General features: G+C 52.0%; 1 protein-coding gene across 2 annotated transcripts; it reads right to left on the bottom strand.

Moving 5' to 3' along the window:
* Positions 1 to 638: 638 nt before the first annotated feature.
* VASH2 (vasohibin 2) lies at positions 639 to 26,099 on the bottom strand. 2 transcript variants are annotated; one of them, XM_040985303.1, is made up of 7 exons: positions 25,824 to 26,099; positions 18,866 to 18,954; positions 17,202 to 17,258; positions 16,627 to 16,701; positions 11,128 to 11,509; positions 9,989 to 10,104; positions 639 to 1,208 (listed from the first exon to the last, which is right to left on the bottom strand). In XM_040985303.1, exons 1-7 carry the CDS (start codon positions 26,097 to 26,099, stop codon positions 1,136 to 1,138), a joined length of 1,068 nt encoding a protein of 355 aa, XP_040841237.1. In that variant the 3' UTR covers positions 639 to 1,135. The 2 variants fall into 2 exon arrangements, with proteins under 2 accessions (XP_040841237.1, XP_040841238.1); XM_040985304.1 differs by lacking the exons at positions 16,627 to 16,701; positions 17,202 to 17,258.

Genomic DNA, 26,099 nt, shown 5'->3' with positions numbered 1-26,099 from the left:
GCTTTGATTCTCTAATTCAGTTTTATAATACTTCCTAAATGTCGTGCAATAGCACTTAAAACAAGGTCCTGGAAAAGAAAACCACGCAGTGTCATGTTTGGCCTTAATGTAAGACCCAAGAACGCAGCATTAGCAATCAGAATCAAAACCTTGACTCAGCGTTGGAAAGTCAGGTGGAAGGTAGCAGGGAGGTTGTATGGCTCTCAGACCCGCCCTCTCCGCCTTTCTGAGTGGTGACTGTCAGAGGCGATCATGATAATGCTGAATGTGGAGCAAGTGTGTGGCCTCTTGGGCTTTTTGGTGACATCTGCAAAGTTTAAATGTTAGTGACAGAACACGGACGAGCTTCTGAACGTGCCTCTTGTTTTGGTCGGGAAGTTCAAAAACTGTCGGAGAACACTTTAAGAAACATGAAGGAGGAAGTAACTGTAAGATCCTGAAAATGGACTCCCGTATTGCCAGAAGAATTTCAGTGCTTTTTAGTAAAACACTTGCATATAATAACCGTTAAGTCTCATCATATGTGTGCACCAGGAAAAAAAAACAAACAAACCCTAACTCGTGGAGATCCCCATAGGAAGTACTGGGGAAGCAATACAAAGATAATAATAATTAAAAAAAAAACACCATTAGGTTTGCATATTCAATGTTAAAATACTGAGGTAATAGCAACTGCTTTAAAAAAAAAAAAAACCCACCTAGCTTTACTTCTGTTATTGCTGAAAAAGACAGTAATACTGATTTGAGTGACCTTACTTGTACCAAAAATGGGAGAGAAGACTTGGCAGACTAATGTCAGACTACTGGCATGGCGTCACATCCAAAGCAAATTACACAAAGTAGGGAAATGGAAAAATAGAAGACTACAGTCATGGTTGTCATCCTTGAGGTCTTGAGTGAGGGCGGACGGTTCCAACAGCAGCCAGGTTGAGGACTGCAGTCTTTTCACAGTTGCCTCTTGGTGAACTGTTCACACACAGTTAACTGTTGCCACTCACTCAGGTTTGATTTCCAGGTCAGTCCTTACAAAGAAAATGTGTGAATTCTTCATGAACAGTTGCAGTCCCAGCTGAAGACGCTGGGCAGAGTGCAAGGGAAGCACCACGGGACGCTCAGACTGGCCGGCAGGGCTGGGCTAAATGCGGATCTGATAACCCACCTCATTCAGAGGGCTGAGGTCGGCCACCTTCTTCTCAGGCAGTGCGGGCCTAGGGGGAAAAAGACAAGGGGGACGTGAGGAGGGGGTGTGTGGGAGAAAGGAAACCAAATCCTTTTCCTGACCCCTCCCCCCGCCCCAGCACCCCAGAGCCTGCCAGCCCCAGCTCCCAGCTCTGCGCCTCGCTTTCAAGGAACACTTTGCCAGGTTCCTAGGGTAGAACTTAAGCAAGCCTTTGGAGTGTTGGATGGCCTTTTTCAGCTTTAAGCCTGAATTAGGTCACACCAGACATTGGACAACCGGTTTTGAGAACCCTGAAAGGATTTAGGACGTTCAAAAACCAAAGTCAAAGATATTATAGATTATAGATTAGATATTAACTCCTAAGTGTGTGGATTTTTTAAAGTGACAATTGCCAAGAAGTTTCTTCATTGTTATCATGGAAGATTATCTAACAGCAAATAGTTTGCCCCTGGCATAAAAGTGGTCAGACTCATTCAGTGCTGGCAGCTCAGCTCTGTGAGTGCCACTCCTGCCTGCCAGCTCTACAACTTGTCTCATGCACCCTCCTCCCCTCTTCTCTCTGTCCTAGATGGGAAGGAAGAGCCATCACGGGTTTATGATCTGCTTTTTGGAAACTTGACCCAGATAGTCAAGAAACCTGCTCCGACTCGTGGCCCTTGCTCAGCCCTGCTCAGGTAACTGTTGACCCTGTCTGCCTCTGTCACCTGGGCCTTATTCCCCAGCTTGACCTTGTGCCCTGCTCTATCTGCCAAGCCAGTCCTCTCTACTCCTTCGTGTCTATTCTCACAGAGCCCGGGAACACACCCCTGACACTGTGTCATTACAACTGCCAGCTCTGTCCTGCTGGTTGTACCTAAGCATCAGGCTTCTGGCCTTCACAGTGACAGTGGCCTGCAGTCTACAACCCCTGCTATCTCCCCGCCTACTGCCAGGGATAAGCCATTCCCTGTGACGCAGGCACTGAGCAGTGGCTCCCAGCAGCCACCCTATATAGGACCATTCGTAGGCTTAACAGCCAAAGGCAACTTCTGCTCAAGGATTCATGCTTCAACTTGGCTCCCTGCCCTAGCCCTCAGCCGGCTCATGTGCAGAGAGCAAGCTAGGATCCCCACATTCAAGTCATGTTTTAAGGACTCTTTATGTCTTGCATTGCCGCTGAGCCTGCTTCATCTCCTTGCTTAAGATGGGATCCCCTTTCCAAGCAGCTAACCTGAGACCTACTTCCTTGGATACATTCTCAATTTCCTAGAGAATTAGAAATATCTCTACACTGCTCCTTCCTTTACTTAGCAAGCCTGTATCCCTGTTCCAAAAAGAAACCACCTTAGATTATTTTTTAGTTGCTGTGTTTGCATGGTCTGTGTGGTAGAGTCTGCCTGTCCATTGCCCCTTGGCACCTACACTCCCTCTCCAGATATTCTAAACTATACTTCCATCCTCCCCTAGCCACGGTGGCCACAGGAGATGGCAGAGACAGTCAGATGCCAGGAACCCTCTTCCAAAGATGAACCAGGGTAAGGCATGCCATCTTTTTCTCTCCTGGCTGGTGGGAACACAGATGTGATGTCCAGGCGTTGGCCCTCCAGGGGACCACTACAGACAGCAGAGCAGGGGGAGGCCAGTTCCCTCCCATCAGGCTTTAGTCATGGATCCTGTGTAAACCCCAGTTGCAGCCTTACAGCCAAGCCTGATGCTAACGGTCCCCGTGTCCCTCCACTGTCTCACTCAGGACTCCTACTGAGGCAGCCCAAGGAAGGATGGTGTGTGCAGGAGGAAGCACAGGTTCCTAATTCCACTTAGGAGAAGCCATAAGTCCCTCATGTCCAAGTCAGTCTTCCCCACACCCCGCTAACCTCAGAGGCCCTGGCCCAGCCTGGTGCCAAGTCACACGTCTCCTCCTCTGGACACACACTGCTCCCCTGTGAACAGAGGTGGTGCCAGCAGCACACAGGCTCAACACAGTTGACAAGGTGGCGGATGGAACTCCTCAGGCCTGTCCGTGCCTCCAGGAAAGGCTGCAGGGGCTCAGGGAAGAGGACCAAAGCCACCTACTCTGCCTGGACTGTGGACTCGCAGTCCCCCCCGCCAAGGATTGCAGGGCTAAGAAGTCACTGGGAGAAACAGCTTTAGTGGTCAGGCATTCGTGATGTATGGGGGCCAATTAGTCTAAGTTTACATGACTTCATGAATCCTTATCATAAGACTTTGTGGGGTTCATAGTGTCCATTCCACAGAAGAGAAAGTGCAGGCACTGAGTGTTAGGGAACTTAGAGCAGTCACATGATCAGCGTGGCGGTGCCAGAGTCCATCCTGCAGTTCTGGCGTCCGCGTCCTTAGCTAGCACACAGTTGCTCCTTCCTCCTCCCAGGCAGCCAACCAGGAAGGACATCATGGCCACACCTGCCTCCTCTGCACGTGGGTTATACTGTGCTGACGGAGTGCCCACCCGTCGTCTTCATCACTGGTTCAAAAATCCTAGCTCCCAAATCCTTACACTCTACAGCTCACTCTGCCTCCCGTGGCATTTCCTCTAGGTCATTTGATGAAGAATCCTGCCGAACTATATCCCTTGCACCTGCCTTACAGACTGAGTAATCTGAGAGCAGGAGCCAAGCAAACTCCCTTCCGAATCCCCACCAGTGAGCGTGGAGCTCTCATAAAACTGGGACAAGCCTGATGCCCCAATTGGCTGATAGGGTGTCCTAAGTTACTTTGATCACAGAATATTTTAACAAAGTGTCTAAGCTTGAAATTCAAGTTACCATGACAATATTTAGGAGATTAACATACATCTAATATGCTTATATTTTGATATAGGACAGGACTTCCTTTAACCCTGAAAGCTCCTCATTAAACTGAATATGGGTCTCCCATGGCAAGCAGTTCAAATGCTGCCAAGGGCAAAGAACTAAGTTATCATCTCTGTCTGCCTCCCCTCCCCACACCACCACCCAGGACCTCTTCTGGGTGCCCAAAGCCCAGGGGGAAGAAAACGGCTAACATTGGCAGAAAACAAAGGAAGCTGGCCTGGCAGAGGGATGGCAGCCGTGGGTTACCACAGCTTCCACCTGCCTATGGGGCCCGGCAAGCCCCTGCCAGCTGTCTCAGGGCCAGCGCCGGGCGAGAGCTCCTGTGTGCACAGAGGCCTCTTCCAAGTGCTCCCAGCTATAATTAGGACACTGCCAGGGGGCCTATTTTTAAGAAACACAAGCTCCAGGATGATTCAGCCAGCACTTGTCCAGAAGCTCTCATCAGACCCAGTGTCAGCATTTCAGGCTGAACAATGCACTTCTCCAAACCCTGCCCCATCCCAAAGAAATGAAAGGGTTTTCCTGTGGAGGGCAGAGGGGGAGGGCGCAAAGGTTCCTGTGACTCACTCTGCCAAGGGAGGAGGAGGAGGAGGAAGAGGGGGAGGGGGAGGAAGAGGGGAGGAGGTTCTTGTCTCTGCACGCATTTGGGAAACCCCGGTCTCTTCGCGACCCAGGTGACAGCTTGGCGGCCCAGGTTAAGTCCACCCTTAACGCCATTTGGAGTGGGAAAAGGTTGTGACAGGGGCAGGCTGGGAAGGCAGGCTGATAGGAGGTATGAGTGGGGAGTAAATCCATATATTTCTTACTTGCTAATTCTCAAAACATTGCCACGTTTCTTCTCATAATTTTCCTGGTACCTGCCATTGCTGCCTAAACTCTGGCGTGTGCACGTCGGGTCCTTCCTACACACCCTGAGGCCACCTTGGTGCATGGGAAGAAACTTGGCTGGCAGGGACCCTGCCCCAGTGAAGCTTTAAGGCGATAGGAAGGGATGCACAGTAACATTGGTTCCCTAGTCCTCACTGCCCATTGTATGGAACAGCTTACACCAGATGAAGTCTGATGTGGGCACAGCACTGGCTAGCCAGACAGAAAGCCTGGCAGGAATTAGGGCAGTGTAGGTCACAGAGGCAAAGCGCAGCCTCAGCTAGAGAAACAAGTGGCAACGGGCACCATTTCATCGGCACCTGCTACCCTCATTCAAGGTCACCCGGCTCCTTGCCCTCACATTCCTGACTTCCCAGGAGAGCAGGTGCCACGGCTGGCAGCTGATGGACAGAAAACCCAAGATGCTCTCTTAAGCAGAGGTCCCTGCCACACAGATGGGGCTAGAAGAGCCTCCAGCCCCCAGGCCCAGCTCTTAGGCCCTCCTCATGTGGGAGGTGCTGGGTGACCACAGATCACTGCTGGAGCTCCCAGGACACTGTGTCCAGGCTCCGAACTCATCACTCCACCCAGACAACCCCCTGACCCCAGCTCACCCTGGGACGCCCATGCTGTTGCAGATGCCTGCCATTTCATCTTGGTTTCTTCAGGGTCCCCAGGGATCTGGGCATAGGGAACTAATTGGGGTGGCCATGAGGGCAGACACTGCCCCTTCCTACCCTCACAGAGGTTTTGCTGCCTTCCCCCCATAGCCCTCCCAGTTTTCTTGTTCCTGATTCCTCCCTTCCATGCTGGGGACATTTTCTTCTTTCTGCCTTGGGGGTACATTCTCATTGGGAACCTTAAAGAAAAGGGGGTCCTGGGGCCCTTTTCAAAACACCTGCCAAGTGATCAGACTATGGGATCCCATCACCTCTGACTTCACTTATCAGCTTCGGCCTGACTCAGCCACATGCCCGGGAAGAGGCAGCCCCACTGGCAGCACAGAGCAGGAACTCAGGGGCCAGCTGTGGTCCTCACCTCATGAGAAGGGGACCTTTTCTTTTAAAAAAAAAAAAATTTATTTTTATTGGAAAAGCAGCTATACAAAGAAGAGGAGAGAAAGAGAGGAAGATCTTCCCCTTGATGGTTCACTGCCCAGGTGGCCGCAACAGCCGGAGCTGAGCCAATCCAAAGCCAGGAGCCAGGAAGTTCTTCTGGGTCTCCCATGTCGGTGCAGGGTCCCAAGGCTTTAGACCGTCCTCAACTGGGATTAGAACCAGTGTCCATGTGGGATCCTGGCGCGCGTTCAAGGTGAGGATCTTAGCTGCTAGGCCACATGCCGGGCCTGAGAAGGGGACCTTATCTTAAGACAGCACTTATTCAGTTCTGGGACCCTGAGCATTTCCTTAAGATGAACAAAGCCATCAGTAGTCATTAACCACCACAGGGATGGACGACCAAGAAAGGAAAACAAAGAGGAAGACAAAAAGGAAGGAGAATCATGAACAATCCAGGGTCCTCTGGCTGCAGTGTAAAAGAAGGTTCCATACGGTCACTCCACTGGCCAACACGAATGAGCAAGCCAGAAAACCACCGCCTGCTGCCTCCTGCGCTCCCAGGCCCAGTCCCGAGGCAACTAGCCAGGAGTCGCCATTTGTCAGAGATGTGGAGACCTCACATGTGCCCCTGCAGGGTACAGTGCTGGTGCCCAAGGTGGTTCTTTCTTGGACAAGGGGGTCCCAGAGCCTCAGAAGTGCTGTGAAGACCTTCAAGGGGTGGAGCCCCAGAATCGGGAAGGAAGGGCCCCGAGGACTCCAGACACAAGGAACTCAGCTTCCAGCCCCTTCTGCTTATGAACCATGGAAACAAGCTTGCCTGCTCCACTTATATAAGGCACCTGCATTACTCCATGGGGAGTGGAAAGAGGGTGCTCATGCGAGGGGGGCAGTCCCTGTGGCCTTCTGACATCATGGTCTCAGCAGGTCTCTTGCACTCACAGCCATGTGGCCTTCCCACAGCTCTCTAAAGGGATGACTGAGGCAAGTGCCAAAAAGGAGAGGAACTCGGGGCTGCAGCAGGACATAAAGCCACAAAAATGGTTCATGCAGAGATAGTGGTGGGGGGACCCCACAGCTGGTGGCCTCCTGCCTGGGGTGGCCGCTCTGTCCCCTCTTGGCCTCTCCCAGCCTCCTGGCAGTACCCAGCCCATTTGACAATGACCTGATATTTACGTGATGCTGAAGTGACAGGACAGAGAGGAACTCAGCTGACCATCGACCCAGGAACTCTAGAGTCTGCAGAGTTCCCACCACCTTCTCATCCCTTTGCCAAAAGCCAGATTACCTGGACAGAAGCTTGCTTGGCCAAAAACATGGGGAGAAGCTGGGCAGCTGCTGGTCTCCAGATAGATCTCTGGGGACCAGGGCGTGCTGGGCTCCAGCACACAACAACGGTGGCAGCTGGCATCTAGAGAGGGCAGGAATAGGGAGGGAGGAAAAGGGACAGGTGTCTGGGTCCTCTTGGAGCCACCCTGCCTCTGACAGCCCTTCTCTTCCACACCTCCCTTTCCCACAGGGAGCCCTACAATCTCTTCCCCAGCCCTGCTGCTTGGAGGTCAAGTTTGACAAGGATTTGGGAAGAAAGGCTCCATCCGCGTCCATTTTCCCCTTTTCAGGCAAGCTCTGTATCCTCTAAGGCCACCGCCTCCTCCCCGCCCCCAACCTCCAAAAAGGCTGGGAAAAGAGAAGAGAAGGGGTGAGGGCTTCTGCTCCCAGGCCTTTGCCAGACCTGCTCCCCTGAAACTGGGGGCAGCTAAGTTCCCACTGCTGGAGCTCCCCGAAGGGCCACATGCCCAAGGCCACCTGCTGTGAAAAACCCAATGCAGGACTTGGAGCCCTTGGCAGGTTAAGCAGGGGGATTTTCGGGATCAGGAAAAGGGGCTGTGGGAAGTTGGGGGAGGGATCACAGGAGCTGGACGCAGGCTCTGCTCACCTCTTTTGGGAAGCTCCTGATGTGATGGAACCGAGTACCACTGTCCTCAGACACCTGTCACTGGGGCTGGGATTGCTTTGGGTCAGTCAGGGAGCATTTCCCACACTCTTCACTTCACCCCCACCTGTGCTTGAACTTCCCCCTGCCTCCTGCCTCCAAAACCACTTCCTGAAACCAGTGCCATCCTGGGAGTCTTTTCTGGTTAAAGACTTCACAGGCTCCTGACAGCGAAGTCCCTGTGGGCCCAAGTATGAGTTTGAGAGGGATCATCTTCAGAGCCAAGCGCAGCCACCCTCGGTCCAGTGATTGCACTGTACGTGGACTCCTGGGGTTTCTGCCCTGAGTCTCCGGTCCAGGGGGAAGAAGAGGCCCTGACATTCTGCTCAGCAGTGGCTAAAGATCAGAAGCTCCCTCCCTGCTAATACTCTCGGGACGGTAACAGAGCATAGCTCAAGGCTCCCCTTGCACCCACATGGCAGACCCAGAAGAAACTCGACTCTTGGCTTGGGACTGGTTCAGTTCTGGCCACTGTGGCCACTTGGGGAGTGGAAGGAAGATCTTTTTTTTCTCTCTCTTCCTCTTGGTAACTGCCTTTCAAATAAATAAATAAATAAATCTTTTAAAAAAGATTTTAAAAATTAGAAGCTCCCAAGGGATGAATTCCAGGTTCCTTAGGTAAAGGGTGTTAAATCAGACAGCAGGCCCTTCTCTATGCTTTATGTATAAAGTCTTGTCTTGGGTCGGCTCCCTGCTCTGGGCAGTTTTTTCCTGTCCATAGTCTTCTGAGACAACTGCCACCTTATTCAAAGAGACTGAATCAAAGAGGGAGATAGGGCTAGGGTCAGGACCCAAGGTCACAGGCAGATGGCAGGATGGATAAGGGGTGGGCAGCCCTGAGTCAGGAAGCCACATTAGACAGGACTGAAGCCATCTTGCTCCTTGAAGATCAACCTAGCTAAAACACCCTGCCCTCCATCTGGGCGCTGCAGGAATACCCAGCCTTTCACTCCTTGCTTCCTCCCTGCAAACGTTGAGCCCTGGGACTGGCCCGTGGAAGACGAGATGGCAGCAAGTAAGGGAGCCTTGGCAGCGCTGAAGAGACCCCAACCTATTCTGTCCTTCTAAAAGTTGACCTCACTCCCGTGCCTCACCACTTCCCCAAAGGCAAGGGACCTCGGATCCAGCACCTGCTCCCTCACTCAGCAGCTAGACAAATCCTTTCCACATCCGGCTTCCTCCACGTGAAAAGGAAAGCCTTGCTTGGGTTGTAGCGAGAAGACTGAAGCGCCTGTGTAAGGACGCCCCCACGGCAAGATCACTGTCATGGCACTGGCTCATTCTGTCCTTGCCACAGCCTTGCCAGACCTTTGCCAGACCCTTGCCAGAGGGGCAGGAGACTGGTTTATGCCAACTTAGGGCTGAGGAAGCTAAGGTTCCCTAAGCGCACAGGACTCCCCCAGCTCTGCAGCTGATGTGCAGCAGGGCTGAGACGGTCCCCACGAGGCAGGAGGTCCATGGGATCAACTGCTGCAACCTGTTCCTGGAATAATTAAGATTCAGTGCATGGGTAGTCCCTGGCCACATGGGGCATCCCGGGCAGCTCCATGCTGTCATTTTAGGCGGGTGATTTTGACCCAGGAAGTTGTTGTGGTATCTGCAAGCTTTGAGGCTAAACAAGGGTAGGCAGAGTCAGACAAGGAACAGGGCAAAGCTGGAGGCCATCGCTCACTGTGCCTGGTGCACAGGCCCTCAGGACGCCAGGAAATTCATAAATCTTCAAAATGCTGCATATGGGTGGAGAACACTCATGCACAGAAAGGTTTGAAGGTTTGAAGACATACCTAAGCTCCCACAGCTGCCACATTGCTGAACTGGGAGCAGACCCAGGCTGCCTAACTCTAAGCCCGGCGTTCTTCCTCGCAAGCCATGCGGGCCCATGCCTCTATTTGTATGCACAACCGGTGGGGAGCAGAGAAAGAGCTGTGGGGCCAACAAACACCGTGCAGCCGCTCCCTCGGCTGAGCCCAAGTGAAGGGTAGTCCTTCTGGGCCCACTGTTTGACCCAAAGGCCAATCCTAGCACACAGTCTGGACCCCAAGGGCCAGACACACCCCACAGGGGACAAGCAAACGCTACTCACGACTTGTCTCGCCTGCCGAGCCTCCTCGGGGGGCTGGCTTGTCTCCTTCGGGGTGACAAGGATTTCCCCCGGCTTCTCACTTGTGTTGGAGAGTGGGCACTTGCAGGTTTCAAGATCTGCAGGAAACACGAGGAGTTAGCCACAGCAGTCCCAGCAGGACCCTCAGTTCTCCTGCTGCACAGCACCCCAGCCCGGCCTGCTCAGGAACTTGGAGTGGGGAGCAGACATCAGACACCTCCATGTGTTCCCCTTATTCAGCGTGGACAGGAGGCAAGGACGTCACACCCCAGAGGGCAGTCTGGCACATCACATGAGGCCCCCTTTTCCAAGGCAAAGAGAATGCAGCAGCCCCAGTGCCTTGCCTCCTGGGACCAAGTATGGCAGCTCAGCAAGTTTCTCTCCATGCAGGCTAAGCCTCATCTGTGCTGCCTCAGAAACCAGCTTGTTCTCACCAGACACAAGGAGGGCAGACAGCAAGGTCCCGGTGCTAAACATAACCCAGCCTGAGCTCAGAACAATGGCCCTCCCCGTGGGCCTCTGGTCACCTTGCAGGTAAAGCAGGCAGAGGGACAACCTTCTAAGGACAGCTTAAGCAAGGCCAAGTCTATGTCAGGCCTTCTTTGCTATGGTGACACCACATTAGATTTTTAGGCTAAAGGGCTTTGCAATTTACAGGCCAACCAGTCACAGAATATGATTCTGAAATGGGTTACACGAAGCAGTGTGACCAATTCTTCCTGGGACTTCCCCAGTTTTGGTACGAAAATCTCATGTCCTGGAAAACTCTTCAGTTCCAGGCAAATTGAAATGAGTGATCACTGTGTAAAGACAGCATAAGACCAACTAGAGCATCGATATAAAATGGCTAACATGACAGGTCTGTTCTCATAAGGGGAACTGCAGGCCAAGACATTGCTTTCACCATCAGATCCAAGACAGTTTGAGCTGTGGTTTTGCAAGTGGTATGTGCAGAAACAGACTTTGTCAATATCCAATAATAGATGGTGTCTATTTTTCATTTTAACAGAATGGCTTTTGTCCATCCTACAAATATGGGCTCCAGATAAGGGGCAGAGTGAGAATGGGAAATGAGAAAAAAGTGTCTTCTCACACCACCCAATTGTCCACCCAGCACCTACCTTCATTCTCATGTCTCTGGCAAATTTTTCCAGCTCCTTCCTTATGTCAGCCCTCAACATCTTGGACACATTGAGGACCAGCTGCTTCCACTCAATGGGCTGGAAGCTGTGGGGCTCATGGGGGACATACAGCCCGATCTTGACCTTCTTGACCGTGTGCAGGTATTTCTTATAGGAGTCTTCAAAGTCAAAGATGAGGTCACTCAGAGTCCGAAAGGTCAGTGGCTTGTCCATCAGCTCTGCCCTTCGGCTCATGCCCAGCGAGCCGTACCGGCCATTGCAGTAAATCCCCAGCACGACATGGTGAAAGCAGTTTCCTGAGAAGCAGGTTTTAAAGCTGATGGGGAATCGCTCAATGGAAGGCTGCCCATTGGTTAAGTATCTCAGACGATCCAAGTCAAGGAAGAGAAAGGAGGTCTGGAAAATCCTCAGTGTTAGGGCCCAGGAAGCAAAATCTCATGGGAAGGGAAGGGGTAAGTCCATCTTGCTGCTTCTAAGCAGACCCATGTCTGAACTTTCCAGATGAATCCTTTTGCACAGGATTCATTTGCTATCCTTGACTATTGATTATTTGATGCACAACCCAAAACTTGCTGTCTTCTTCATAAATATGAAGCAAACCATTAATAAGGGATTTTGTTTTCATGTTTGGTTTTCTGCAAGGGACACAAAACTAACAAGTTTTTTTCCTCTAATGCTATTGGCATGAAGTGCTCAGACTGGCACGTGTGCGGACACACCAGGAACCAAAGGCCCATCCAGGTGAGAAGTGAAAACCAGAAGCCAGGCAGGGGACACAGGGAAGACCGGTTGGCCAAATCATCCAGATGGCGAGGGGAAGAAAGGCCTCAGGAGGGGTCACGTTTGGACCTCTTCTGCTGCTCTCACTGACCCTGCATAGTCATGCCAGAAGCCTTGGGTAACCCCCCCACAGAAAGCTGCCTTCAGCACCCAGACCCCTGGCCCGATCCAACCTCAGCCACTGAGGTCATTTCAGGAGTGAACCAGGTGACAGAAAATTTCTTCGTCTCTTTATCACTCTACCTTTCAAATAAATACAGTAAATCTTTTTCAATAAAAAGAAAAAAAGAAATCCTACAATAAACCACAACAAAGATGATACTTGAGGCATGACAAGTGAAATAAGCCAGACGCTGTAGGATTCCAGTTCTGCCGAGGCACGTGGAGTCAGCAAATTCAGAGCCAGAGCACAGAACAGTGGTGGAGAGAGGCTGGGCCCATGTAAGTGAGTACTTTCCACTGGAGAAGGTGGCAGTCCCAAGCATGGCACTAGGAACAGACCATATTACTGACTTACACCCTGAAAGAAGGTTAAAAAGACAAACTGTAGCTTATAAATATTTTGCCACAAAAAGACACAAAACCACAGCACCATGTGATGTGTGCTGTAGGAGAGGCAAGTCCAGAAATTTCTGGGTGAACAAGGGCAGGCCTGGGTGCGGCAACCCTGGAATTAGTCCTTGGGGACAAGTGGAGCCATCCAGGAGCAGTGGTGGAGGTGAGGAACAGAGGAACTGCCAGGATAACTGTTCAGATCTTCAGGATTTGCTATACCATCACAGCCATCAGTATGGCCTTGAGATGTGGAACAGCTGGGGATGGATGAAGGAACAAGGGAGACAGTCTGAGTCTCCCCAGGAAGAGTGGGGGAGCAGCACCCCAGCCTCCTGGAACACACTGAAACTGACGCTTGTAATGAACCTGCTAACTTCCTAATTCACAGTACTTTAGCACTATGAGCTGTGAGCAGGGGCCACCGGTCAGTAAGGGCACCCAGAATGGTACCCTTAATTCAATAGAGAATTTGGAAACAAAAGCTAATCAATCTATCCAGCAAGCAGATAGAAATGGGCACATGGGTTTAAGCAGGGTAAAAAGAAGTGGCTTGCAGCAGGTACTTAGCTTGGCAGCCAAAATACAAATTAAAAGATGCCTGCTTCCCACACTGGAGTACCTGGTCCAGATCCAAGCTCCAGGACCTGATTCCAACTTCCTGCCTCCCATGTGGAAACCCCAGGCTGTGTTCCCAGATGTTGGCTTTGGTCTGACCCAGTCTGGCTGTTGTGAAGGCAGGAAACCAGCAGACGGGAGCTCTACGACCCGTCTCTCTTAAAGCAAGAGGTGTGTCTGTTCACTAAAGAGGCCTCTGCCCTGGGCTACAGTGTAGAGAGAACACCAGGAAGGACAGGGCCATGCACCCAGGCTTCCAGGGAGCCACACTGACCGCTGTGGATGCTGGGCAGACAGACATTCCTGCTTCCTAGGACCTGCTGAAGGATTCATGAGAGACGCAAACGATGACCTTCCCCATTCCCATGTGGGAAGCAGGACTCAAGGGTGCTGACACAGAGCAAAAACAAGACAAAGATGCTGCTGTAACTTTCAGAAGTTAGGCCAGTGCTTCTAGTCTGTATCCAAGAATCAAATTTCCCTGAGTTCAGCAGTGTGTGCAAACCTCTCCACATTCCCCAACTTGGCTGAAAATACCATCCAGGTAGGAACAAAGCAAACTCGAGAGCACGCTATCTCTGATTGGCTGTTTCAAAGTCAGAAGGCTTTAGGTTTAATTCCAGTGGCGGCATGTCCGGATGTATAAAATCATGCAGGGACAAGGACGGTCGATTAAAGCAAGATGACCTATATCTAGTGGCATTCAGACATCCCTCAGCCAAGAGAGCCGATGTGAGATCACCAGCCCAACCTCGAGTTCGCTGACCTCCACCGGCAGCTCATGACCAACTGTTCACCCCCATTAAACTTGCAAAAGGCTCCACTGAACAGCTGTGGCTGACTTCTAAGACCAAAGAGAAGGAGCCATGAGCCATCTGCTACCTTGACACCCCACCCCCAGGCATGTTTCACCTCCTGTGCGGGAAGCAGGTGTCCCGGGGGCTGGGGGCAAGGGGAGGGAGCTCTCAGGCAGGCTCAAGTTTCCATTTTTCAGAACAGGCCTGAGTGCGCTCCCTCAGCTGCAGACACACAGAAACATCCTTCTCAGGAGTAAAAGGAGACACAGCAGACCACTCCTCATGACGAACATGTGTCCTTCTTGGAAAAACAAAATCTGTTTTCATTTGAGAAGCACAGAAACATAAAGAGAGACAGAAATTCTCCAAATGCTGGCTCACTCCTCCCAGGCCAAAGTCAAGAGCCCAGCACTCCATCTGGGTCTCCTCTGTGGGCAGCAGGACCACAAGCACTTGAATAACCATGATCCACTACCTCCCAAAGTGTGCGTCAGCAGGAAGCAGCTTTGGAAGCAGAGCAGGGGCTAGACTCTACGTACTCCAGTCTGGGATGTGGCATCCTGAGCAACATCCTAACCACTGGGCCACCACCTGCCCCGCTTCCTCTTCTGTTTCCTTTATCTTCTGGCTTTCCTGCCTCCTCTCTCACTTTCCTCCCAAAGGCTCCTTCATAGTCTTTTACATCTAAGTTCATCCAAAAATACTGGGATTTCACATCTTTGATCTTTTTCTCCTCTTATTTCTGCCATTTTAAAAAGAGATATTTTAGGGCCTGGTGCAATAGTGTAGGGGTTAAGGTTCTCACCTTGAACGTGCCAGGATCCCATATGGATGCCAGTTCTAATCCAGGCAGCCCTGTTTCCCATCCAGCTCCCTGCTTGTGGCCGGGGAAAGCAGCCAAGGACAGCCCAAAGCTTTGGAACCCTGCACCCGTGAGAGAGACCCAGAACAGCTCCTGGCTCCTGGCTTCAGATTGGCTCAGCTCCAGCCATTGCAGCCACTTGGGCAGTGAACCATAGGACAGAAGATCTTCCTCTCTGTCTCTCCTCCTCTCTGTATATCTGCTTTTCTAATAAAAATAAATAAGCCTTTTTAAAAAAAAAATACATTTTACTTGAAAGAGTTGCATAGAGAGGAGAAACATAGAAAGAGAAAAAACTCTTCCATCCATTGGTTTACTCCCCAAACAGCCACAATGACCACAGCTGAACTGGTCTAAAGCTAGGAGCCAGGAGCTTCTTCCTGGTTTCCCACATGGCTGCAGGGACCCAAAGCTTTGGGTAACCCTCTACTCTACTGTTTTCCCAGGCCATAAGCAGGAGAGCTGGGTCAGAAACGAAGCAGCCTGGACATGAAATGGCACCCATACGGGATGCTACTGCTATAGGTCAAGGCTTGTTCTACTATACCACGGCACCACCCTCCTGTTACTGCTTAATCAACTGCAACCCCCTACACAAGCTCCAAGTTTGTATTCACAGTGTAGTGCCTCTTGGTGAGAACCTCATGCCAATGTTTTTCAGGCTCCTCAATTCCAATTTGTCCATCTATGAGTTCATCTACTCATAAATCTGACTCCACTCTCCTAGTCTTTCTCTTACAATGTGTGTTATGATGGAAGCCAACATGATATGCAGTCCTTTCCTTCTCTTCCACCTCCATAGCTGGACAGTTAGATGAATACATAGATATAGAGAAGATAGTTGTACATAAGCCAGTAAGAGTAAATCCTTCTGCAAAAGAAGGCAGATGGGTAAGATAGATGATGGATAATAGGTGACAGAAAGAGATGATAATGGTAAATTAATAGATGGGACAGATACAGCCAAGCCCCTTTCTTCCTCCTTCAGTGCTGCTGCTCCCAGTGGGCTTTGCAGATCCAATCCCAGTCTTTTCCAGTCGCCTCCTTCAGTCTGTCTTGCAGAGAGATCTCTTGAGAGAGCACAGGGGACCAGGCCACTCCTCTGCTTCAGAGCTAGATTTTCCATTGCGTTCTGGAAGAAGGTCACGCCTCAGCACAGCACTCGGGAGTCTAACAGCTCTTCCCCAGGACCACCTCTAAGCCCACAGCCTTCCAGGTTTCCTTTGCCGCCAGCCCTTCCAGCCATCTACCTTAGAAGATTTAGGAGTTTCTTTTTAACTCCACCTGACCATGTTTAGGTGCCATTACCACTAACAAACTTCTCACAGTTTACTAGATCTTATTCCTGCCAGGCCAAGGAGTCTGACAGAAAATAGAACAGAAAAGGGAGGACAGCCCAGAACCTTGGGTCAGCCGTGTTCTGGCCAGTCAGGACACATCACTATTGCTTAATCTCCACAATCCGCTCTTGGAATTTTGCCTGGAGATGGGTTTGGATCCTGGCTCTCTTGGCCCTGATTTTATCCAAGTGCCTTTCCTGTTGTCATGTCAGATTATCACAAAAATGCCATGTTTGCTTTCTTGTCCCTCCAAGTTAGAACTCTCCTGGTGACATGAATCTGCAAGGTCACCGGATTGGGTTGGCCCTGATAGAAGCCATAGCTAACAGGTTGGACAAATGCGGATTCAAGGAGCCCAACATTGGTTTGGTTCCACTCCACATGGGGAAAGTGAAGGCAGCAGGGTGGTTTGAGGTTTCCCTTCGATTATACATCATCTCTACGAATGTAGAATGATACCGACACGAAGAGCCCACAGTGAGGCCACCATCAACACAGGAGACACTAGCATGTGCAATTTAAAGGATACATGCCCAGGATGACAGCCTCCAGGCATTTGATAGGCAAGGACTCTCGGGTCATCTCTTTTGCTGTTTCCATTAGCCTATAGGATAGAGCATAGCAGAGGACTTGAATTAGGTGGTGAGTCGTTGCATCTGTCAATCCATCAGCATGCAGGTTCCCAACCAGGCATCATGCAGGAATATAAAGGGAAAGGAGGAACTCATCTCACAGGAGGGCACCAAAGTACAATGGCACTTGGCAGTGCTAAAATCCTAAATTCATCATTCTTCATTCCAGGGACTGCCAGTACCCCACCCCATCATGCCTCCCACGCACCAGCACAGGCAGTGTTGCAGCAGAACAAACAATGTCGGCCTCCTAGTGCCAACTTCCCAAGGCTCCCCCATCCTGAGGCTTGGTCTTCAGCACTGGACTCAGCCATTAGATTGGCCTATGACTCAGTCCCACCTCCAACTGCCTCTGGGGTATCCCCCTCCCTGACTCCTTACAGACCAGGACCCAGGGATGGAGACTGGAAGAGGGAATTGGCCACTCAGGGGTAGGAGAGAGGCATCTGGCCCATAGACAAGTGACACTTACCCACTCAGCGGTCTCATTTTCCTAATTTCAAAGAACTGGGTCCCTGTGTGATTGTATCTGTGCGGTATGTAAAGGGAAAGTGACCGGAAACTATAGCAGAGGAAATAAATGACACATCCTGATTTCTTGGGGAGGGATGGGGTGTGAGGAAGCAGGGACTTTTCAAAGTGGGAGAAAAGAAACTTTGAATGCAGCTCTTTCATGGCTGAGTATGTGCTGCAAGCTTACAGCAGCTGAGCCAACACCACATGTCACTCTACTCACAGCCACCCTCCCTGCCAGGGCCCCACTCTCTTCCCTCTCCGGCCAGATGAACCTCATGAAGGCCCTGTCCTAGACAGATGTGGAGAGCCATTTTCTGTCACCTTCCAGAACCATCCGTGAGGACCCAGTCACATTCAGAAAATAGTCAGTTAGTACCATGCACCACACAGAACTCCCCATGTAGGGTCTCCAGGTTGGAGATCAGCATCAGGTGGCCATGCTGGGGCTGTCAGCCTCTCCCCGGGAGCCAGGCACCTCACTTCCTCCTCTGTCACCCCGACTGCCCCAGGAAAACGCCAAATTGGGGAGCTGAAACTCCAAACAGCAGGCGCCGAGAGGTCAGTGGTGCTAACTCTGTCTGGGGACGGACTAGCTGGGTGTCATTCCCGCCTGGTGAGACTCAGCCCTGTGGGGAGCTGGTACTCAGTCTTCAAGGGCAGACACAGTTCCCTGGCAAGGTCCTTCCCCAATGCACAGAGAAAGGCAGGCTCCTGGGACACACAGGAGGTGTGCAGTGTTCCCAGAAATCCCTGGGGCCTCTAGGCTGGGTACAAACAGACAGAAAGCAAGCCTGGGGCCTTGGGCCTTTGGGAGACTGAGTCCTTTACAAAGGAATAACGGAGGACTGCAGGATCCTGATCTCCACTCTGTGACCAGCAGCTCCTCTCCTCATTCCCATTCCTGAAAATACACCAGAAGGGGCCAGCGGACCACTCACTCCTGGTCCTTGGTCTCTGCCATGATGCCCACAGGGGCTGCTCGAGCTGATCAGACTGCAAGAAACCTGAAGACATGGGTAGAAATGACCTCAAGCCTGGCCAGGCTGAACTCAGCCTGGACCCACAGGGCTCCTCAGCTCAAGCTCAACTAAATCACCTGGAGCCATCAACTCATGCAAGAACAAACCAAGTCATCAGCTTGGGTGGCCTGGGACACCAAAGACAGCACCAAGTAGATCTCTGGTAGACCAGTAGTTCAAGAGAAAGGCAAGTAGGTAGAAGAGGAAAGAAAAAGAATGGAAGTACAGGTGGGAATAAGGTGGGAGAGAGCAGCAGATGAGAGCAGGAGGGAACAAAGATGACCGAGGGGAACAAGGTGGATAAACAGAAGAGGGAAGGAAGAGGGGTCCCGGGAAGGTAAGGAAAGGAATGGGTAGGAGAAGCCACAGTGGCTCAAGGTGGCCCTCACTGTCCCCTGACCCTTGCCACCCTTGCCCATACCTTGCTTGGGGGCAGAATGCTCTGGTTCCTGTACTCACACCTGTTCTGTGCAGACTCCATGCCTGACCTCACCAACCTTACAGAGCTTTTGCTAATCAGCTGGGGTAGATATGCCTCCAGGCTTGTAATCATCATGCTTGCCCCCGGCTGGCTGGGCTCAGCCCCTGGCTGGAAGGATACTGTAGCGTCTTCATGTAATTCTGGATCGCCTGGAGCCAGTCTGGGATGGTCATCGACACCCTGTAGTTTGGGACTTGGGGTATGGAAGGCTGTGGAGAAACACAAGGATCATGTTATTAGAGAGGGGCTCCGGGGCCATGAGAAGCAGACATGGGCTGCAAGCCCCAGCGAGCTGCTGCTTGGCATGGCCACCTGTGCACACGGTGCCTCCTCCAGCAGCGCCCCCTTCTCCTCCACCAGAACTGTCAGTCAGCCTCTTCTTGAAGCCGTCCATCCGGGGACGGGGAGAGGAGGCTGCTGCTGCAGGCACAGGGCATTCAGGGAGAAGCACACAGGGCTGAGGGACAGGGCGGGTCCATCCTCAGGGAAAACAGGGTCAGGGAGGCCCTGGGGACTTGGTGTGTAGCTGATGGAAGGTGAAGCTGCCGGGGAGTGCCCAGGGGACGGCCCTGGGCAGCCTAGCCAGGCCACCTGAGGATGCTCCTCTCCCTCCCCAGGCTCCACAGGGAGCTGAGAACAGTGGATTTGCCCCCTGCTCCCACTCCTAAGTGACCCCGATGGCCAGCACCCCTGGCCATCTCCTTCCTCCCAGTGCTTCTGGTCTCTCAGCCTAGAGATGTCCCACTTGTCAGCAACTGGTCTGTCAGTGCAGAGATCTTGTCACACTTCCCCCATCACAGTCAAAGCACTGTGTGTGGGTGTGTGTGTGTGTGTGCGAATGTGACTGTGTATATACACACAGGCACAACTGCTCAGCCTGCTACATTCTGCTTCTCACACTTTCACTCCAACAATTCACATTCCTTTCTGGGAGAGTCATTTTGGGAAGCAGAACATTCCAATTTGAGCATTTGTTCTCTCCCATACACAGTCGAAAGATGAGGTGGCTCTGGGCGTCTGCATCCTAACAAACACCAGAAGTGTCAAGCTCATCCTTACCTATGGCAATAGCATTCCCTGGCTGACCCGTGCCTGCAGTGCAGGCTGAGTATGTGCCGGACATTTCCATGAGGAGCAAGGGGAGAGGGGGAGAACAGGCAAATATTTCCTATTTCCTTGCTCGGGCAAATGCAAATGGGAGAGGATGCAGAGGAGCAGAGGAAAAGAGGGTCACAGCAGTTATTAAGACTTTTTTTTTCCAGAGCCCATTTTGTGCACAGAGGGTAAGCTGTCACCTGCAACAATCGGTAACCCATATGAGCACCTGTTTGAGTCCTGGCTCATCCACCTCCAATCCAGCTTCCTAACGCACCTAGAAAATCACTGGGGGATGGCCCAAGTGTTTGGGTCCCTGACACCCATATGTAGGAGACACAGGTGGAGTGCCAGGCTCCTGGCTTCAGCCTGGTCCAGTCCTGGCCATCATTGCCATTTGTGGAGTGCCCAGCAGATGGAAGATGCATCTCCCCTGTCTCTGTAACTCTGCTTTTCAAATAAAAAATAAATAAAACTTAAAATTTTTTTTAAAAAAGGACATTGAAAAAAAATGACCACTCAGAGAGGCTCACTGGTGCCTCTTTCCCAGAGAAGTTGGTAAGCTAGCCAGCAACTTGCTTGGAGTCTGCTATGGGGCTGACAACAGCTTTACTTTAACTGCCCCCAACCCCACTGAGCCCACAGTGCTGCACACTGGGAGTGCGAGTCAGCAGCTGGGCCTGGGGAGAGCAGCCCAGCGGCGCCCTGGGGCTTTCAGCAACAGCTGCTCACTTACTCAGCCCCCCTGCCAGCTGAGCTCAGGGCTAGCAGGCAGGAACTGAGAGCACAAATGCAGACATTCCCCAAGTCCCAGCCCCGAGTAGAGCAGGCTGGGGAGGGGGAGGCGGTGAGGAGCCAAAACGGCAGTGGGAATGATGTCACCGGCTACACCTCGCCTGCCTGGATGTCTGGGAGGGCTGGCTGGGGCTCAGGCAGGGGCAGCTTCCTCAGGTGGCCAAGGTCCACCACCCCTTCTACCCCAGACATGGCCTATCAGACAGACAGGCTGCTGGAGCATCATTAAGATATCAGGATGAAACCCTTGCTGTCGCCCCGACTTGCTGTTTCCTCCTGCTAGCCCCCTCCTTTGACACTTCCAGGCTGAGACCTAGCTGCTGTGTAGAGAAGGCACGAGGGGCTCGGCCCAGGGCGGTCGTTAGGTACACACTGTTACTACTCATCAGCAATAGGATCTCGGGGGTCTATACTGGCAGAGCCTGAATTGACTACCCTTTTCTGGAACTGGCAAACAGACTCACTAGTGGCCCAGGTTCCTGGACACTCCACTCAGGAGCTTCCAGTCATGAAAATACCTTTGCACCTTAAAGGATGATAGCTCCAGGGGACACACTCAATGATGACTTAACCTCCATTATGCCTGAAGAGTTCACACGGGGTGATTAGAAAACTCTCTATGCCTCCAAGGAGGAAAAATGGTGCGAGAGGTTGGAAACAACCCAATTATCTACAGTGGCTGAATGAATGAAAACAAACGTGATGTGGAGTCCTATATGCAATGGAAATGAAGCAAGGATGAGAGGACTTGCTAGGGCTGGTGGGAAGTTCCAGTTGGGGAAGACAGGAAGGGTGGCGAATACCATGGCAAAATAATGTGGGAGGGCTTCGTGCCATAGGACTGTACACTTACGCATGGGTCAAGAGCTAAGCCGCATATCATGTAGATTTTACCCAAACTAAAAAGGCCATGCAAAGACAATTCACAAAAGAAATGAAAACACAGACAAATATTTGCAGGGAGGGTGAAACTCAGGCTCACTAATAGTTCAAGAAATGCTGATGACAGCTACCACACCATGTCACTGCCGACTGTCCAATTAGCAGAGATGTTCTGAGAAGCAGGTAGGTACCCTGCGCTACCTGGATGCCCCAAGGCACCGACAGAAACAGCACAGGGCACCCCCTCACTCTTCAACCCAGCTGGGATCCTGAGCATCTCTCCTCGTGCTATTTTCCTACTGGATTTCAGAAAGGCCTATCTGAACCTCCCATGCTGACTCCCTGGCCCTCCCCCTGGAGGCGCTCACCTCCAGCCCCTCCCCCCACATTCAGCTCAGCACACAGCAACACAGCTGACAAAGAAACAAAGTTGAGGAGACAGACCAGGACCAACCTCTTCACACAACCACTGGGCCTACAACTCCCGCGGGGGCTGTGGAGGTCCTGAGCGGCTGAACAAGGAGGAGGCGTGGAGTGGCAGGACGATGGTTCCATGAAACAAACCACAAACAGGACTCTTGCCCACAGTCTCCCACTCCATTGCTGCCCAACGTCACCTGCCAGTCCGAAGCCAGCAGGGGAAAGCAGGGAGGAAGGGTACAGTGTGTACAAGTCCCACTGCCACCTGGGACGTGGTAGGAAGGCCACACAAGAGACCAGGGTCAGGGAGAGGACAGGAAAAGGCCTAGGCGACGTGCTTGAACAGGAACAAGGAGAAAGTTAAGTGTCTGGACATTCCCACTCGGAAAGACATATTACACAGAACAAACTCTGCTCTGGCCACCTGGAACAGACATGGTAGCTATGGCTCAGGATGGGCCCCAGCTCCCAGATCAAGGCCAGCCAGGCATCTGGCCTAGTGCAGAGGTCCTGGGGTCAACCTTGGATTGAACAGTGTGTCCAGAAGACTGATCGAGGACAGGAAGAGAGTGCTTCCGGTTGGGAGCCAGCAGGGGCCAGGAACGGGGCACTGACCACAGCCAAGGCTCAGGTCGCCAGCGCTGGTCCTCCCTAACTCACACAAAGCTCATTCCTCTAAAGGAAACACAAGGCACCACCAGCAAGTTCATGGAAAAGTGGAATTAAAAGATATGCTCATTTTGGTGCAAATAAAAAAAATTGGCAATCCGTGCATAGGAGAGGAACTTTCCAAAGTTCATAAGTTACATGTTATTAAGAAACTATGTTTGGATTCCAAACAGATTTGGCAGCAAACATTTTCCAAGAACCTTTTAAAGTACCTTCATCATAAAACTGTACCACATAATACAAGGTAAACAACAATAAAATAAATAAATAAATAAATAAATAAAGTACCTTCATCTTTCCAAGTCTGCAATGACAGGAGAAATGGAGGCAGGCACACACACACACACACACACACACAACACACACACCACACAAACATGAGATCTGTAAGAAGCCAATGGAAGTTTCCTGCTGAAGACCTGCCCAGGTCTTCTGCTCCAACAAGAGGTCAGCTCCAACCAAGGAGGGCACAGGAAGCCTGGTTGGCTTCCTCTAGGCTGGTTACTCCCTCTCCAGGATCCTCCAATTCTTCCTCAACAATGCCTAAAAACCTCTTGCAGCTAGTCAAGGGGCCACAGTGACCAAATTAGGAGGAAAAACACAGAGCAGGGGAAGCCCAAAGGGGGAGACCCCCAGGGCAGAAATGACCAGGGAACCAACGCAATGTCCTATCCTCCAAGGAAACAATGACTTGGTCCTCCTCCTAAGCCCCGTCTCCCTCCGCTGCCTGCTTCCTCCGCAGCTTAGGCCACAGGTGCCACCAGGAGCTAATCTCCCTGAAACCGCCCTACTCCCTCTGCCATGGCCGCCATCCACCCACCACCTCTTTTCCACGCCGATTCCTCAGCAAACTCCTGGTTTGGCTGAAGGGACTTGGCCCCAGGAAAGAGCATGCCAAGCAGGACTAACCCTGGCAGGACGAGGACTGGGAGATGTCAGAGCAGGGAGGGTGGGGTCTGCAAGCTTACTGGGAGGGAGAATTGACTATTAATATGCAACCTAAGAGACAGAAAGATGTTAACTTCTATGTTTAGGTTCACAAAGCCAAATGCCCACATTTGAACTGGTGGGGGGATCCAGGCTTAGGAACAGCTGTCACTTAACCTGTGAATCCCAGAAAAAATAAAATCTGATGTGGCGGCTGTGTTTAAAGAAAAAAATTTGACTTTTTTTTTTTAAAGAATGCAGCATTTGGACCCTGCATAATGGCCTAGTGGTTAAATCCTTGCTCTGCATGGGCTGGGAATATGGCTGCCACTTCCTGTCCCTGCTGCTCCACTTCCCATCCAGCTCCCTGCTTGTGGCCTGGGAAAGCAGTCGAGGATGGCCCAAAGCCTTAGGACCCTGCACCCATTTAGGAGACTTGGAAGAGGCTCCTGGCTCCTGACTTCAGATCAACTCAGCCCTGGCCATTGTAGCCACTTGGGGAGTGAATCAGCAGATGGAAGAGCTTTCTCTGTGTCTCCTTCTCTCCATAAATCTGCCTTTTCAAAGAACCTGACACAAACTCTGGTCCACTCCCAATTAACTGGTGACGAAACTTAAGCGAGACACCCAGGCCACAAGGTAGATGGAGAACAACTTAGAATTTAGGCCTCTCATTTACTTTTGTTTTTGTTTTTTTTCTTCCAAGTCTCTTTCACCCTAAGAGCTGTCTCACAACAGCCAAGGGGACAGTGAGTAACACAGACCATGGACTCTGCAAAGGGCAGCACAAGAACCAGTGGGGACACGGGACCACAGGGATTAGGGAGGACTGTGTCCACACAACCCAGCACAGCCAGGCCTGACATGTCAGCTTCCCAGTGAGGCAACAAGCCCCCCAGTTCCTGGAGGTCTTTAGACGACAGGGGCGGGGGGCGCTCTGCTGTCCTGAATCACCGTGATTTCCGTGCGGAGAAAGGGGTCCCCACATACCCCGCAGAGGCAGTGTCAGTGCTGCGGGTGTGACTTGAAAGACAGCAAGAGACAGAAAGATCTGGTCTCGGACCCCTGGGTCAACCTCTCTTTCCAGCTCTTCAGTAAGGAAGAAATTCTGAAACTAGAGCTGCAAACGCAAAACAGCACTGTGCTCATGGTGATGGCGGCCGGCGCTAAGAGAGGGCCCAGAGCCTACCTGGTCCCCAACAAGAACCCTGTGACCGAGGAGCAAGCTGACTGTAGCAGGAAGCCTAGACCTGTCACCTCTCCAAGGGCACACACCCGGGCTCCTGGCCTGATATGCTCAACTGTCCCCGGCCTGGCAACAGCACCAGATGACCTTCCAGCTCTCACGTCTAGCATAGCCAGCCCTGCCCAGGAATCTTCTCAGTCCCCCGCCAGTGTCCCCGGGGGCTCAGGGGAGCAACCATCCAGCCAGCTGTGGCCAAGGCTCGGCAGTGTGTCTTCCCTGCTAGCAGTGGGAACCGTACCAAGGAAATGCCTTTCACCAGGACATCTGCCTCGGCACATAGCGACATCCTGGGCCACCAAGCCCAGTGGGTTGACTTGACTGGCTTCTCTCCAAGGTAAACAGAGTTCCCCACCCCCTTCTCCATCCAGTAGGACTAATTCATCATCGGTGCTGGAAAGTCCCTTTAAGCCATAGCCAATAAAACTTCCTCAAATTTCCCTGACCCCCATCCCTTGGAGCCCAGAGAAGCTGGGAAGTGAGACCGCATGCGGTTTTGCAAGTTTTAGAGGTGAAAGTCACTGTCGTGGAAAAAAAAAAATTGGCAGAAAGTGTAAAAATGATTCACACTGAGAAGTCTGACGGGCTGATTGCAAATTCATTCACAGTTTAATAAATCACTCGCCTGGGAGGTAGAGGGAGGCAGAGGAGCACCAGATCCAAAGAGGACACGCAGAGGGGGACCCTGGGGATCTGTGCATCCTTGGCAAGACCCCAGCGACCCTGCGGCTCGCAGGACGGGGGTGGGTTGAGGGCATGAGTAAATAAGAGTTTGGCTGGAGCTTCAAAGGAACCTTGGCACAAGCCCACAGCACACACACGCCCCCGCCAGGAAGGCCTGTCGCTGACCACTTCCCCACCCATTCCCAAGGCTTCCAAGGCAAACTTGTCCACTAGGAAAGGGGCTGGTGGGCGGCAGGGAAGGGGAGCTGCGGCAGAGGAGTAAAATGGAGATGGCCTCTATTTGCTCGTTTGGGAGAGTGCGGTGCCCGCGTGCTAACACACACACACACACACACACACACCTCCCTCTGGGAAACCACTCACCTTTGCCAAGAAGGCAGCGTTCCGGATGGCGCCCACCATCTCGCCACCCTTGGGGTGCACCTTGGCCACGTGCATCCACATGCGCTCCCAGGTGTGGCTGTCGATGGGGAAGCCGCTCTTGTTCACGTGAAACAGCACCCCGCCGTCTTTGTCCTCCTCCTCCGAGCCCCCGCTCGTGGCGAGGCTCACCGGCCGCGCGTGGCTGCTCCGGGACCGGGTGCCTTTGGCGCCTTTGGGGTGAGGGCAGCGGTGAGAGTCGGTGGCGGAGCCGGTCAT

This window comes from Ochotona curzoniae, unplaced genomic scaffold (assembly GCF_017591425.1).
Source record: "Ochotona curzoniae isolate NIBS_2020 unplaced genomic scaffold, NIBS_Ocur_1.0 contig_430, whole genome shotgun sequence".
NCBI classification, from domain to species: domain Eukaryota; kingdom Metazoa; phylum Chordata; class Mammalia; order Lagomorpha; family Ochotonidae; genus Ochotona; species Ochotona curzoniae.
This window is presented reverse-complemented; position numbering and strand designations above follow the sequence as displayed.